General features: G+C 44.6%; 1 protein-coding gene across 1 annotated transcript in view; it reads left to right on the top strand.

Annotated features, from left to right (window-relative positions):
* The window catches only part of LOC115482439 (collagen alpha-6(VI) chain-like), a 76,366-nt gene that overhangs the window by 33,581 nt on the left and 27,030 nt on the right, over positions 1 to 15,755 (top strand). The window contains exon 3 of the mRNA XM_030222186.1: positions 4,486 to 5,088. Coding sequence (XP_030078046.1) covers positions 4,486 to 5,088 — 603 coding nt within the window. The remainder of the gene's footprint in view (positions 1 to 4,485; positions 5,089 to 15,755) is intronic.

Here is a 15,755-nt window from a genome sequence, read left to right as displayed (position 1 = left end):
CTACAAAAATGAATACATTTTTGTAGCGCAGGAAATGACATGCTAGGGGTGGGAAGTACCACAGGGCTGCTGCGGTAGCCTGACGGTACCTCCCGTATAGCGAGTGGTAAGCACGCGTTGTGCTTATCGCCGCTTGGTAAAAGGAGCCCTATGTAAATTTTGGTATGTACATCTTGTGAGTGTGTGCTGTCCTATCTCCAAATGGTGTTCTTTTCTAATCCTGTTTTTACCAATTGTAAACCGCCTTGACCCAGTCTTTGAATTTGGTGGGATATCAAGAACTAAATAAACATAAATACAGTTTGGGTTTGTGCTTGCATTTTGCTGTGCGCTATGTTATATCGCTGGGCACCCAACCCAAAAGGGGGCATGGCCACAGGACAGGCATGAGTAGGTCACGGGGTAGATGTGCCCAACTGGTGCACCGGGATTTACACCTGGTTTCAGTTGGCGTATGTCCTAGTATTCAAACTCAGGCATGAGAATCCAAGATGCGTGCTATTTCATAAAGGGTTCTCAGCTCAGAGCATTCTGTATCGAACAGTGGCGTAGCTACGTGAGACCATGGGGGCCTGGGCCCCCGTAGATTTGGCCCTGGAACCTCCTGCCGATGACCCTCTTGACCCCCCCCCTTCCTGCCGCCAACCCTCCCCCGCCGTCGCTTACCTTTGCTGGCGGGGGACCCCAACGTGCAGGACGTCAGACTCACAGAAACAGAACGAAGCCTTGTGCCGGAAGAAGAGGACTTCGGCTGGTGGGTGTTGGGGTCCCCCGCCAGCAAAGGTAGGCGACAGTGGTGGCAGGGGAGGGTTGGAGGCGGGAGGGGGGGGTTGAGAGGGTCATCGGCAGGGGGGTCAAAGTTGTTGTTGTTGGTGGTGGTGGTGGCGGTGGGGATCGGCAATAGTGGGGGGGGGGGCAGCGGCGCCAGGGGGGGGCTAAAATGTGCCCCCTCACCTCAGGCTCTGGACCCCCCCTCCCGCCGAAGTCTGGCTACGCCCCTGGTATCGAATAGCACCGAGTGCCGATTTTTTTTTCCAGCGCTGATTTTTGAGCACCATTTACTGAATCCAGCCTTCTAGGCATACAAGAAAGTTTCCAAGGAAAGGAAAGCCTGCCTCCTGAGGTAGGGAAGCACCTAAGAATAGAATTGTGCAGGGGAAGTATTTTTGTTTGATTTTGGTTAAACCTTTCATTGCTTCGTTCAGTTTTGTTTTGTTTTTTTCTATTTTAGTGGCCACTATTTCAATTTAGCACATGCTAACACAAAATAGTGTGCCACAGTTTGTCTTGGACATGTGATATTTGATGTCACTGCAGGCTTAATCAGCATATTTCAATGAAATAGCTTAAGCTAAAATGGAGTGAAACTGCAGAAAATGAAAATGTTCGGGGGCGTGTCAAGATGGCGGCCGGAGCGTTCGTGGATCGCTCACGGTAGTTTTGCTGGGAGCCTAATCTTTGTGTTTTTCCTCTCAACTGAAATGCCTCACACCAAAAGGAAGGGGCTAGTTAAGGCAGTTAAGGGCCTGACGCCAGCGGCCCGAACTTCCTCCCCGTCCCAACAAACACTGGACCGATTTGCGACGCGTATCCAAGGAAATAGGGCGAGCGAAGCTGAATTGGGAGCTATTGGAGGAGCCATATCTCCCTCAGCACTGGAAATATCTCTTTCGCCACCAGATAATCGACCTCCGCCGCCAGCGATTTCGGGGCGGAGGGAGGAGGATGAAGCCACTACGGAAGGCGTGTTGGACCAAACCTCAGATGGCGCTAACTCCCCCCCGAACGCTGAGGATATTTCTTTGGAGGGGAACCCTCCGGCGGAGATAAATCTGCAGATGATATGGAAGACACTACAGGGCTTGAGCCAGACGGTAATAAAATCTGCTCGAGAGACTTCTCTGTTAGTAAGTAAAATCGACTCTTTGACTAATTCCCTTGAAAAAACTAAGCAGGAATCGGTCTTACAAACTGAAGCACTTCAGCAGGAAGTTAAATCTTTATAATCTGTGACTGAATCTTTAGTAACAGATAAAATAGTAATCCACAAGAAAATTGAACAGTTTGAGAACTTTAATAGAAGATTGAATCTTAGAATATTGAATTTCCCCTGGATTAAAGAACTGAGTCCTATTGAAATGTTCAAGAAATATTTAAAAGAAATCTTGTTATATCCAGATTCAGCTATTCCTCCTTTAAATAGAATATATTACCTTCCAATTCCTCTGCAAGCTGAATCGGGAGATAAGGGCAAGACAAATGAACATGGGAACATATCTTTGGATCCTCAAGCACAACTGGACATTTCAGTAATATTAGACTCATCTCTATCTGAAATTGAACAGCGCAGAACTCTTTTGATATCATTCGTTTTTGAACAGGATTTGAATGCTGTACTGAAGTTATATTTTAAAAATGCTTTAAAAACTTTTGGTGGTCAAAGATTGTGGATATACCCGGATGTTTGTAAGACAACTCAGGATAGGAGAAAGATATTTCTTTCATATAGAGAAGAGACCCGAGCTTTGGGGGCAACATATTTACTTGCTTACCCATGTAAATGTCTGGTTAAATATATGGGAGTAAAATATATATTTTTGAACCAGAACATCTTAAAGCGTTCTTAGCGATGAAAAAATTAGCCATTACACCTGCAGAATAATTGATGTTATCAGATTATCAATAGTAGTAAGGGTAAGGTAGGCCAGGCCATAAACGATTATTTTCTTTTTCTTCTTTGAGATCTCCTATAATCTAATTCACGTTTCCCTTGGAAGTTATAGTTGTGGTCTAATTAATTGTATAACCTATTCTTACTTGGTGAATTTGTGTATTTGCAATATTATTAATAATATAATTGTTTAGATTATTGATCAAGGTATACAATGTATTACTATTTACATGTTTTCGTGTAAAAAATTTTTTTAAATCTAATAAATAAATAAATAAATAAAAAATGAAAATGTTCATCCCTAAGTGAAAATAAGGAACAGAAGCCTGATGGGAGGGAGTGAACTAGAAGGGGTGGAAATATAAACTAATTTAAACTGAAAGCAGCATAAAATCAAAAAGCTAAAGCAGGGCAGATTCTAACAGCAGATTAACAAATCAAAACACATTGAAACAACTAGACTTTTTGAAAATCTTTCCAGTGTTTATGGAACCTGGAAAGCTCAATACATCTGCGGTCAAAGTACAACAGACTTAAGCCACTCATTATGGGCCCCTTTTACTAAGCTGTGTAAGCATCTATGCGCGCCCAACGCACGCCAAAATGAACTTACCCTGCCTGACTACCGCATGCCTCTTGCGGTAATTTAATTTTTGGCGGGCGTCCACTACGCACGTCTGGCAAATATTTTCGGATGAGTGCAATGGACGCGCGCCAAGTGGCATCTGACGTGCATAGGTCGTTGCCATGCAGATTCTTTACCGCTAGGTCTAGGGCTGGCAGTAAGGTAAGACTCCCAAAATGGGCGCGCAGCAATTTTGATTTTGCCGCACATCCATTTTCGGCAAAAATTTTTAAAAAGGCATTTTTGGTACGTGCGCTGAAAAATATTTCTGCGCACAGCCAAAACCCGCGCCTACGCTACCGCAAGCCACTATATTTTGTATTATTACTGTATTGGACACATTTTACAAGCGTTGCTCATTACAAAATAGATGGTCTACTTTGCACGTTTGACTTCTGATACACAAATTTGGGGGTCCTTTTACTAAGGTATGCTGAAAAATGCTTACTGTAGTGTAGGTGGGATTTGGGGCGCATGCAGATCCATTTTTCAGCCTGCCTGTAAAAAAAGCCCTTTTTAGTATTTTTGCCGAAAATGGATGTACGGCAAAATTAAAATTGCCGCGCATCCATTTTGGATCTGCGACCTTACCAACAGCTATTGACCTAGCGGTAAAGTCTCGCATGGTAACCGGGTGGTAATGACCTACACATGCCAAATGCCACATGGCGCGCGGCTGAAATTTTTCGGCCGCGTGTATCGAACACATGCCAAAAATGAAATTACCATAAGAGCCACGTGGTAGCCAGGCGCCAACTCCATTTTGGCCAGCGTTGGGTGCACGTAGAGCCTTACGAAGCTTAGTAAAAGGGCCCCACAGTAATTATAATATTACAACAAAAGGAACTGCCATCAAAATTTCATCTCTGCTCTTCTTTCTGCCCCCCCCCCCCCCCCCACAAAAAAAAAAATTCTATGCCCTCAGGCTGATGCTAGGGCTGGCAGAAAGAGGAGCTGGGGAAGGGGCAAATGGCTGATTCTGATACACGGTTTTTGGTCACTAAATGGAACCCACATAAAATGCCACAAATGTTTGTGTGTGCATGTCACATATACACCAATAAAGCCATATGCTTCTGACCCTGGGACAGCACCTAATTACTTGAAAGGTAAACCTCTAATAAATGCAAATGACAATCCCTAGATTCAGAAATGCTAATTATAATATTCATCTTCTGTTTACATATAGAATGTACAACAAAGCAAGAAGCTATTCTCGTATACTTGCAGGATGGCTCTGGAAGCATCTGGCCGCAAGATTTCAATAAATCGAAAGCCTTCGCTGTCAATATAACACAACATTTTCAGATCGGACGAAATAACGTGCAAGTTGGATATGTACAGTTCTCAGATAATGTACAAATTGTATTTACCCCTGACACATATGATGATGCTAATTCCATCACCTCTGCCATTATGAATATGGTTCAGCTGAAACAAGGAACCAAGACAGGTAAAGCACTAGATACCGTGATTAGGGAATTGAGGAAGGCAGCTGCTCTCCGGCCAGGCGTCCCCATCTACCTTATTGTGGTAACAGATGGAGAATCCCAAGACAGTGTGTTGCAACCTGCTGAGAATTTGAGGAATACGACGAATGCCATGGTTTACTGCATTGGAGTGGGCACTGAGGCTAACCAAACAGAGCTGCATCAGATTGCTGGGAATAAGTCGCGGGTCTTTACCATAGGCAGCTTTGATGGCCTGAAAGATATAGAAAATACTGTTATGAAGCAAATGTGTTCTGAGGTGCCCGTACAAAAAGATTCACCTCCAGCAGTTTCAAATAAAGGTAAGAGGCTTGTGTGTTTTATCTAAACCCAGTAACGGCGTTTTGTCTTTTTCTTTTTTTGTTACATTTGTACCCCGCACTATCCCACTCATGGCAGGCTCAATGCGGCTTACATGGGGCAATGGAGGGTTAAGTGACTTGCCCAGAGTCACAAGGAGCTGCCTGTGCCTGCAGTGGGAATCGAACCCAGTTCCCCAGGAGCAAAGTCCACCACCCTAACCACTAGGCCACTCCTCCACTGTTGCTACTATTTGAGATTCTACATGGAATGTTGCTATTCCACTAGCAACATTCCATGTAGAAGTCGGCCCTTGCGGATCACCAATGTGGCCGCGCAGGCTTCTACTACATGGAATGTTGCTAGTGGAATAGCAACATTCCATGTAGAATCTCCAATAGTATCTATTTTATTTTTGTTATATTTGTACCCCGCGCTTTCCCACTCATGGCAGGCTCAATGTGGCTTACATGGGGCAATGGAGGGTTAAGTGACTTGCCCAGAGTCACAGGGAGCTGCCTGTGCCTGAAGTGGGAATCGAACTCAGTTCCCCAGGACCAAAGTCCACCACCCTAACCACTAGGCCTGTGCCGGGAATCGAACTCAGTTCCTCAGGACCAAAGTCCATCACCCTAACCACTAGGCCACTCCTCTTGATAAACCATATAAGTAGTACCACAAGAAACCTGTATGTGGAAAGGATCATAAGTACCCAAAATAAGAAGAACGCGTGAGATAAATGATCAGTAAGTCTATCAAGCACCTAATGAAAGTGGTCAAATACATCATCACAAAGAGGAGCAGGTCCAGAAACCCAAGAAAAGAAGAAGGTAGTCACGTTTTCAACATACTCGTTACAAAAGGCAATATAGCAAAGACTGAACAAACAATATTCACAACGAATATGCAGGCGATATATTTGCATACAGACCTGGCATATGTTGGCATCTCTAGGCCAGATGCACAAAGCTTACCTTGCTATTAACGTTTGCTTTAGACAGCACAAAGGGGTTTTCCACGGCTCTAACGTGTGCTGTTTGCAGTCACCGAGAACCCCATGCAAATGTATTACAGTGAGCTCCTTATATGGTGTTTACCCCTGCTCAGTGCATCCCACAATGCACTGGGCAGGGCCTGGGCGCTGCCATTTTGTTCCAGGAGGGCCCGAGGCAGGAGGGAGGAGCAATTGCTCCTGCCCTCCTCCTTGTTCTAAAGGTACAGGGAGGGGAGGGAGTGTGGGTTGGGTGCGGGAGGGAGGGGTGTGTGTTCCTGCGCAGGGGAAGGGGTTTGGTCCACCATGGAAATTTTTTTTAAAAGGTTGCAGGGTCAGAGGGAGGGGGGGGGGGGGGGGGTCGTGGTCCTCTGGACCACCAGGGTAAATTTTAAAAAACAGTGTGGGTTAACAGGTCCAGTGCATCAGAGCTATCAAATGGATTTGACAGCAATATCAAATCCATCTGACAGCTCGAACTCACAAATAGCGAGGATGCACAAAGGGGGATCCGTGCAGTTCATTTGCATGCGATCCCTTTCGTGCATCACTGGCTGTTAGCGATTCACTAAATTTCACGGTTGCCTTTGTGCATCGGGGCCTCAGTTTCTCACGGATATTCATTGTGAATGTAGCTGAAAACATACCCTAAACTTCTCAGTTTCTCACGGATATTCATTGTGAATGTAGCTGAAAACATACCCTAAACTTGTCCTCCGTGCAAGTTTAGGAAGCTTGGGGATAAATACGATGGAAGAGTGAATGGAGTGAGAAGGGGTTGATTGTTGCTCCACATCACCCTCCTTACAGTCAGCCATGCAGTCTGAACTAAGAGGATGCTGCAACTGTGACCCTCAGGCAGAAGAACGATGAGGTCAATAGTCAGCCACAAGTTTCAAGTTATGCAGATTTTTGTTTTTGATTTAGTGAGATGCTGGATGAATGTATTGATTCATTTCTTGTGCTGTCTTCTTTGCTTGGGTGCATAGTTTCCATACACATTTCTTGTCGTCCATAAATCATGTCCTTAATGTTTTTAGTCTCATGCATTATTCCAATGGTCTCTAATGTTTCTCAAACCTCACACTAACACTATCTGCTTTTGTCTCACCTAGAATGTAAACCACACTGAACCCTGGAAAGGGGATATTAGCGATATTCAAGAATTGATTTGAATTTGAATTGAAATTGCAAACAGAAAATACATGAGACCAATTATAGGGTCATAAGGATAGATGTAGGAAGATTTTCCCCATTTCCTTCAGCATTTGGTTCTTCCCCATGTAAGCCTGTCCCCTACTCACAAAAGCATTCCTAACCTTTCTACTCACTAGCTGATTTCTCCTTTCTAATCTCCTCTACCATCTGAAGTATTTGCAGCCTTTCCACTTGGCTGTCCAATGACTGCCTGGCTCACTCTGCTTCTTCCATTTTAGGAATGCAAACTTATTAGCATGCTTTAAAAATGTGTGCACAGAAAACTGATTTGTTCCTTGTAACCTATGAACTAAAATGTGTGCAACCAGTTTGCGCACAGAAAACATTTCTAATGCATGCTTCAAATGTTTTGTGAGTGTGTGAAACAAACAAAAAAAAAAAATCGAGGAAAAATTGGAAAAAAAGGCCAAATTTTCCAAAAATGAATCGTCTTTTGCCTCTGCTCATCACTCCCCTCTTCCTCCTTCTCCTCCTTTCTGCTGGTAGAGAGCAGGCCAGGGTATGCTGCAAAGTCTCCCCTTCCTGTTCCCATGGCAACAGGCCACACCTCCCAAAATGAGGAAGAGGAGCAAAGTTCTTCATCAAGAAGCCTCAGGAGTTAGAACTGACAGAACAGGAATTTTCTGGAAGATCTGGGAGACTTGAGTTGTTAAAAATAGTACTGCAGCAGCAGCAGCAGCAGGGCAACTTCTTCCACACAGGTCCATTCAGTGACAAATGACTTTTGATCACACTGCGGGTGATATGTGCATTTATTATTTATAGTAACATAGTAGATGACGGCAGATAAAGACCTGTACGGTCCATCCAGCCTGCCCAACAAGATAAACTCATATGTGCTACTTTATATGTATACCTGACCTTGATTTATCCTTCAAATTTTTCAGTCCCAGATCTATCTGTCAATACTTTTCTCCCACCGCATTGTATAACTTATATAAGTTGTCAAAATCTAATTATTTCCTTATTCAGTTTTCACAACTCTTCTGATTTTGCCTCAGTGGTGCTTCATTGTCCAATAATTATTTTTTTGGCAATTCATACGGCACCAACTTCCTCATCGGCTTCTAAACAATCATTTTAATATATTTAAAGCACTTATCTTAAATATATTCGGATTGGGGGCTCAAAGCTGTCCAACATGCATGTTTCGCCTGCTAGGCTGTGTCAAGGGCTTCCCCTGGAAAAAATATATAAATAACGTCTCAAAACATTAAGTATGAGTTGAGCTTTCACTTCTCACACAAAATGACAATTTCCACATATAATCCCTAGCTCATAATTACCCTTATGCCGTTCTAGCGCCAGCTCAACTAGATTATTTTCGGGATTACCCCTGTCAAGATGGCGACGGCGTCTAAATTAAACCCTTTAAATGATTCCTCACATGACGTATCAAAACCCTCGGTTCCCATTGGGCAGGACTGAAAAACCTTTATATTAAGGAGGCCCATTCTAATTCGGCATTTAAGCCAGTCGGACTAACCGTATTTAAATAATAAATGTACCACAGCTACAAAAATAAATATTCAGCCAAGCGGCCAAATTGGGCCACTGAAATAGCAGTCCTATCTTTGGCTGCAATAAATTTAACCAGCTAGCACCGAATATTACCTCTGAATTTCAGATTCATGTTCACTCCAGGTTAGAAGTGAAAATGCATTTTTTTTTTTTAACACCCCAGGGACCTTAAGGCATTAATAATCAAGGGGGTTGACATTCAGTGGGAATTAATTGGTAGGAGAGGGTCCTACCTGGATAAGTCCCACTGACCAGGCCCTACCCACATTTTCAGTTGACTGTCACAGTACTATCAGGGTAGTACCAGGGATCCTGGGGGTAGACTTGGCATGGATCCTGAAAATTATCTGGGCGCCACCAATATTCTGTGCTGAGCATGGTGGACCACATAAAATACATTCTGAGATTTTCCAGGTATAGCACTAAATATCGACCATATCCAGGTAACTTCCGGGTGCAGTACAGACACCGGAAAAGGGCTGACCTCAATGTTCTCTCTAAGCTGAGCAGGAGTCCTCTAAGGAAGTGATAGGGAGAGTAGATGGCATGGATGGGCCATATGTTCTTTATCTGCCTACATTCTTCTATGTTTCTACGTAAACGCATTGCTGCCAGTGGGGTGTGGTGCTTCGATATTGTATTCTCAATCCCTAGAGGCAGGCAGGTTCCCCGGAGTCCTTCACAGCTTGACTGCCCCTCGCTATTGAACGTGCAATACTGAAATGGCACCACCTACTGACAGGAGGGTAAGTGGAGGATTCGTGCTTAGCTTAGAGGGAACATTTGCTGGCACTGAATAATCAGACTAATTCAGCCAGCAGCTTACCGCGCGCTATCCCAGAACTACCACTGGCCCAACGCAGCCGCCAGCAGTAGTTCCAGCTCGAGCGTGTGCCATTTCCGGCACGCCAGAAATTTTTCTTTTTTGTAGCACAGCACTAACCTGGCAGTAATCAGGCATCGCCATGTGCCTCCCGGTTATTGCTGGGTTACCAGGGCTTATCGCCACCTCAGTGGGTGGCGGTAACTGCTCCCCACTGCATGGAAGAGTTATCTTACCACATGGTAATTAATTTAGGGGCTTTTTACCCACTGTAGTAAAAAAATGGGCCCTGATGCACGGGAAAAATGGCAACCGCCACTACCGCAGAGTCCTTTTCCCACAGCTTAGTAAAAGGACCCCTTAGCTAGTTGAAGTCAAGTTTTCACTGGATAAATCAGCTTCAAACTGGTAGATGTATCCGGAAAATCAGCCACATAACTAGCACAGTACCAAGTTATCTTATAAGTACATAAGCACTGCCACGCTGGGAAAAGACCATCTTGAGTGGTTATAGTTATGTCAGGATAGATCCATAATTTCTGACCACAAAATAACTCCTGAGCATTTTAAAACTAAAGTCTCATTACAGCATTCAGATCTTGTTCAAAAACAAATGAAGCCAGCACCATGGCTCTATCACTAACATCAGACAGCAAGTCCTCCAAAATTGCTGAAAGGTCTTTTAGGTCATTATCATCCTTCTGGTTCTGCTCTTGATTTCCCTGGAGCTGAGCCTCCCTGAGGCTTTTTTTCATAGGCAAATAATAAACCTTATTAAAAGGCAGAATCTGTCCAGAGGCAAACTTGACATTTTCAACAAGAAACGTTTTTGACAATTCCATGGGGGAGACCCCAACAGGTGTAGGGAAATTCAAAATCCTCAAATGTAGTCGCCTATTAAAGTTTTCAATTTGATCCAATTTTTGATGTATAACAATATTGTCCTTATTCAAAGCAGACACAGTACCTTTAATAGCATTTACCTCCACTTGGATTCTTTGAACCTGTTCAGCAGAATCATGCTTCATGTTTTCCACCATTTGAGAAAGTTGTTCTACCTTAGCAGCAAGATTCAGCGTTTCCTGGGTCGACTGCTCCACTGAAGAATTTAGCTGCTCCACTGCCTTCCAAAGTGTATCTAGTGTCACCACCACGAGAGATGAAGAAATCTGCTCCAAAGTTGAATTTACTCCTGCTGCTATCTTATCAAGAGAAGCTCTGCCACCACCAGATCCAATCTCGGCAATCTTCGCCAGAGCGGAGTTTGGTTTCCCCTCCCGAATTGCAGCGGGGCATGATGGGATGTCAGTTGCCAGGGGAGGTAACGTAATGTCATGCTCCAAGAGAGCAGGAGTTCCATCCTCCCGCACTCCAACCGAGCCCACACCAGCATTCTCCAGGGGACGACGGGTCGAGAAGCGTTCCAGAGTCTGCTGAACCGGTGAGGATGTCCTGGCCGGCAGCGGTATCGCCTTGACAGTCCCCTTTCTTTTGCTATGTGGCATCACGGTAAGTAGCAAAAATTCCAGCAGTTCTAACCGGGCCAGCTACTCAGTCCCAGCATGTAGGTGCCATCTTGGCCACTCCCCCAGCCCATTTCAAATACTACTCTGACTCCTATAAAGTGTAGCGTAGCTAATGGACATTAGCATTCACTAAGTGCCACGTGACCCATAAGTATAAAATAGGACACACATCACCAAGGTTGCCAGATGGACGGTTTTCCCACCCAATTGGGCGGCTTTCTGCAACCCGCTGCGGGAAATTTTTGACCGCTGCGGGTTGTGGTTTTTTGGGTGGCTTTTATTTTGGCCGGGCGGTTTTTTTTCGTGGCTGGCTGCGGTTTTTCGCCCCGCGGGGGCGTGGTTAATGATGTCGGGGGCAGGGTTGATGACGGCGGAGGCGGGGTTGATGACAGCAGGGGTGGAGCTGATGACGGCAGGGGGCGGGGTTGATGACGGCGGGGGTGGAGCTGATGACGGTGGGGGCGGGGGTGTGTGATTTTGGGCGGGTTTGGAACTGGTTAATCTGGCAACCCTGCGCATCACTTAGAGTGTACTCACTAAGCTTTAGTAAAGGATACTGGTACATATAACATAACCAGTACTTTAGATCCAGAACAAAAATAAATGTAAATATAAATATAGAGACAGGGTGAGGCATAAAAAGTAACCCCCTAGAGTTGTTTCCTATTTTCTCAGCAACTGCTTGGAATTTCAATGTGAAATTTCACAGCTTTATGTGTTGTTGCTATCTATGTTTACGTGCTGAGTGGAATAAAATTATCTTTGAACATGATGAAGTTACAGACTTTTTAGAATGACCACCCAGTGATTTTTGCACATTCAATTGCACTGTAAAACTACCATTATTTTGGGAAAAAAACAGGGTACCAGTTTACTGTTAATGATGTCACAGAACCCTTATTTTATCATCCTCACCTTAATATTCCCTTATCTCTTGTTTGTCCTAATTAGATTGTAAGCTCTGTCGAGCAGGGACTGTCTCTTCATGTTCAACTGTATAGCGCTGCGTACGTCTAGTAGCGCTATAGAAATGATAAGTAGTAGTAGTAGTTAATGGGTGGGGGTGTTATATGCGTTTCCCGCGCTGCTCCAACTGTTTCTCCTGCAAGATATTGGTTATCCTCCCTTCATCTACCTTTCAGAGCACTAGCCCATTCCCAGCATCACAAATTCAGAACAGAAGAGGTTGGCACACCACCACCGCCAGTACCATATATACACCAGAGAGGGAGCCAGGCTCAGTATTTTGGATGGGCCCTTCTATGCACGTGCTGACGTCCCCTCCACACCACACCACACCCATCTTCCCAGAGGTATTTTTTAATATCACAGATTTTTTCACCTACCCACATCTTCTCCCGCTCCTTCGTGGCGTCCATGCATCTGCACTCCTTTCTCTGAACCCTGTCCCTCCCCAGTATCGGAACAAGCGTCCCTCGGCGCATGCAGCTATTCATTCTCAGGCTTCCATCTGTCAGTGTCCCGCCCTCGCTGACATCATTTCCTGTTTCCTGTGTGGCAGAACGTGGCAGATGGAGGTGCGTGGCACTGCCCAATTACCACCGGGTATACTCTAGAGCTACAAAAATGAATACATTTTTGTAGCGCAGGAAATGACATGCTAGGGGTGGGAAGTACCACAGGGCTGCTGCGGTAGCCTGACGGTACCTCCCGTATAGCGAGTGGTAAGCACGCGTTGTGCTTATCGCCGCTTGGTAAAAGGAGCCCTATGTAAATTTTGGTATGTACATCTTGTGAGTGTGTGCTGTCCTATCTCCAAATGGTGTTCTTTTCTAATCCTGTTTTTACCAATTGTAAACCGCCTTGACCCAGTCTTTGAATTTGGTGGGATATCAAGAACTAAATAAACATAAATACAGTTTGGGTTTGTGCTTGCATTTTGCTGTGCGCTATGTTATATCGCTGGGCACCCAACCCAAAAGGGGGCATGGCCACAGGACAGGCATGAGTAGGTCACGGGGTAGATGTGCCCAACTGGTGCACCGGGATTTACACCTGGTTTCAGTTGGCGTATGTCCTAGTATTCAAACTCAGGCATGAGAATCCAAGATGCGTGCTATTTCATAAAGGGTTCTCAGCTCAGAGCATTCTGTATCGAACAGTGGCGTAGCTACGTGAGACCATGGGGGCCTGGGCCCCCGTAGATTTGGCCCTGGAACCTCCTGCCGATGACCCTCTTGACCCCCCCCTTCCTGCCGCCAACCCTCCCCCGCCGTCGCTTACCTTTGCTGGCGGGGGACCCCAACGTGCAGGACGTCAGACTCACAGAAACAGAACGAAGCCTTGTGCCGGAAGAAGAGGACTTCGGCTGGTGGGTGTTGGGGTCCCCCGCCAGCAAAGGTAGGCGACAGTGGTGGCAGGGGAGGGTTGGAGGCGGGAGGGGGGGATTGAGAGGGTCATCGGCAGGGGGGTCAAAGTTGTTGTTGTTGGTGGTGGTGGTGGCGGTGGGGATCGGCAATAGTGGGGGGGGGGCAGCGGCGCCAGGGGGGGGCTAAAATGTGCCCCCTCACCTCAGGCTCTGGACCCCCCCTCCCGCCGAAGTCTGGCTACGCCCCTGGTATCGAATAGCACCGAGTGCCGATTTTTTTTCCAGCGCTGATTTTTGAGCACCATTTACTGAATCCAGCCTTCTAGGCATACAAGAAAGTTTCCAAGGAAGGGAAAGCCTGCCTCCTGAGGTAGGGAAGCACCTAAGAATAGAATTGTGCAGGGGAAGTATTTTTGTTTGATTTTGGTTAAACCTTTCATTGCTTCGTTCAGTTTTGTTTTGTTTTTTCTATTTTAGTGGCCACTATTTCAATTTAGCACATGCTAACACAAAATAGTGTGCCACAGTTTGTCTTGGACATGTGATATTTGATGTCACTGCAGGCTTAATCAGCATATTTTCAATGAAATAGCTTAAGCTAAAATGGAGTGAAACTGCAGAAAATGAAAATGTTCGGGGGCGTGTCAAGATGGCGGCCGGAGCGTTCGTGGATCGCTCACGGTAGTTTTGCTGGGAGCCTAATCTTTGTGTTTTTCCTCTCAACTGAAATGCCTCACACCAAAAGGAAGGGGCTAGTTAAGGCAGTTAAGGGCCTGACGCCAGCGGCCCGAACTTCCTCCCCGTCCCAACAAACACTGGACCGATTTGCGACGCGTATCCAAGGAAATAGGGCGAGCGAAGCTGAATTGGGAGCTATTGGAGGAGCCATATCTCCCTCAGCACTGGAAATATCTCTTTCGCCACCAGATAATCGACCTCCGCCGCCAGCGATTTCGGGGCGGAGGGAGGAGGATGAAGCCACTACGGAAGGCGTGTTGGACCAAACCTCAGATGGCGCTAACTCCCCCCCGAACGCTGAGGATATTTCTTTGGAGGGGAACCCTCCGGCGGAGATAAATCTGCAGATGATATGGAAGACACTACAGGGCTTGAGCCAGACGGTAATAAAATCTGCTCGAGAGACTTCTCTGTTAGTAAGTAAAATCGACTCTTTGACTAATTCCCTTGAAAAAACTAAGCAGGAATCGGTCTTACAAACTGAAGCACTTCAGCAGGAAGTTAAATCTTTATAATCTGTGACTGAATCTTTAGTAACAGATAAAATAGTAATCCACAAGAAAATTGAACAGTTTGAGAACTTTAATAGAAGATTGAATCTTAGAATATTGAATTTCCCCTGGATTAAAGAACTGAGTCCTATTGAAATGTTCAAGAAATATTTAAAAGAAATCTTGTTATATCCAGATTCAGCTATTCCTCCTTTAAATAGAATATATTACCTTCCAATTCCTCTGCAAGCTGAATCGGGAGATAAGGGCAAGACAAATGAACATGGGAACATATCTTTGGATCCTCAAGCACAACTGGACATTTCAGTAATATTAGACTCATCTCTATCTGAAATTGAACAGCGCAGAACTCTTTTGATATCATTCGTTTTTGAACAGGATTTGAATGCTGTACTGAAGTTATATTTTAAAAATGCTTTAAAAACTTTTGGTGGTCAAAGATTGTGGATATACCCGGATGTTTGTAAGACAACTCAGGATAGGAGAAAGATATTTCTTTCATATAGAGAAGAGACCCGAGCTTTGGGGGCAACATATTTACTTGCTTACCCATGTAAATGTCTGGTTAAATATATGGGAGTAAAATATATATTTTTTGAACCAGAACATCTTAAAGCGTTCTTAGCGATGAAAAAAATTAGCCATTACACCTGCAGAATAATTGATGTTATCAGATTATCAATAGTAGTAAGGGTAAGGTAGGCCAGGCCATAAACGATTATTTTCTTTTTCTTCTTTGAGATCTCCTATAATCTAATTCACGTTTCCCTTGGAAGTTATAGTTGTGGTCTAATTAATTGTATAACCTATTCTTACTTGGTGAATTTGTGTATTTGCAATATTATTAATAATATAATTGTTTAGATTATTGATCAAGGTATACAATGTATTACTATTTACATGTTTTCGTGTAAAAATTTTTTTAAATCTAATAAATAAATAAATAAATAAAAAAATGAAAATGTTCATCCCTAAGTGAAAATAAGGAACAGAAGCCTGATGGGAGGGAGT

Source organism: Microcaecilia unicolor, chromosome 13, assembly GCF_901765095.1.
Source record: "Microcaecilia unicolor chromosome 13, aMicUni1.1, whole genome shotgun sequence".
Lineage (NCBI taxonomy): Eukaryota > Metazoa > Chordata > Amphibia > Gymnophiona > Siphonopidae > Microcaecilia > Microcaecilia unicolor.
This window is presented reverse-complemented; position numbering and strand designations above follow the sequence as displayed.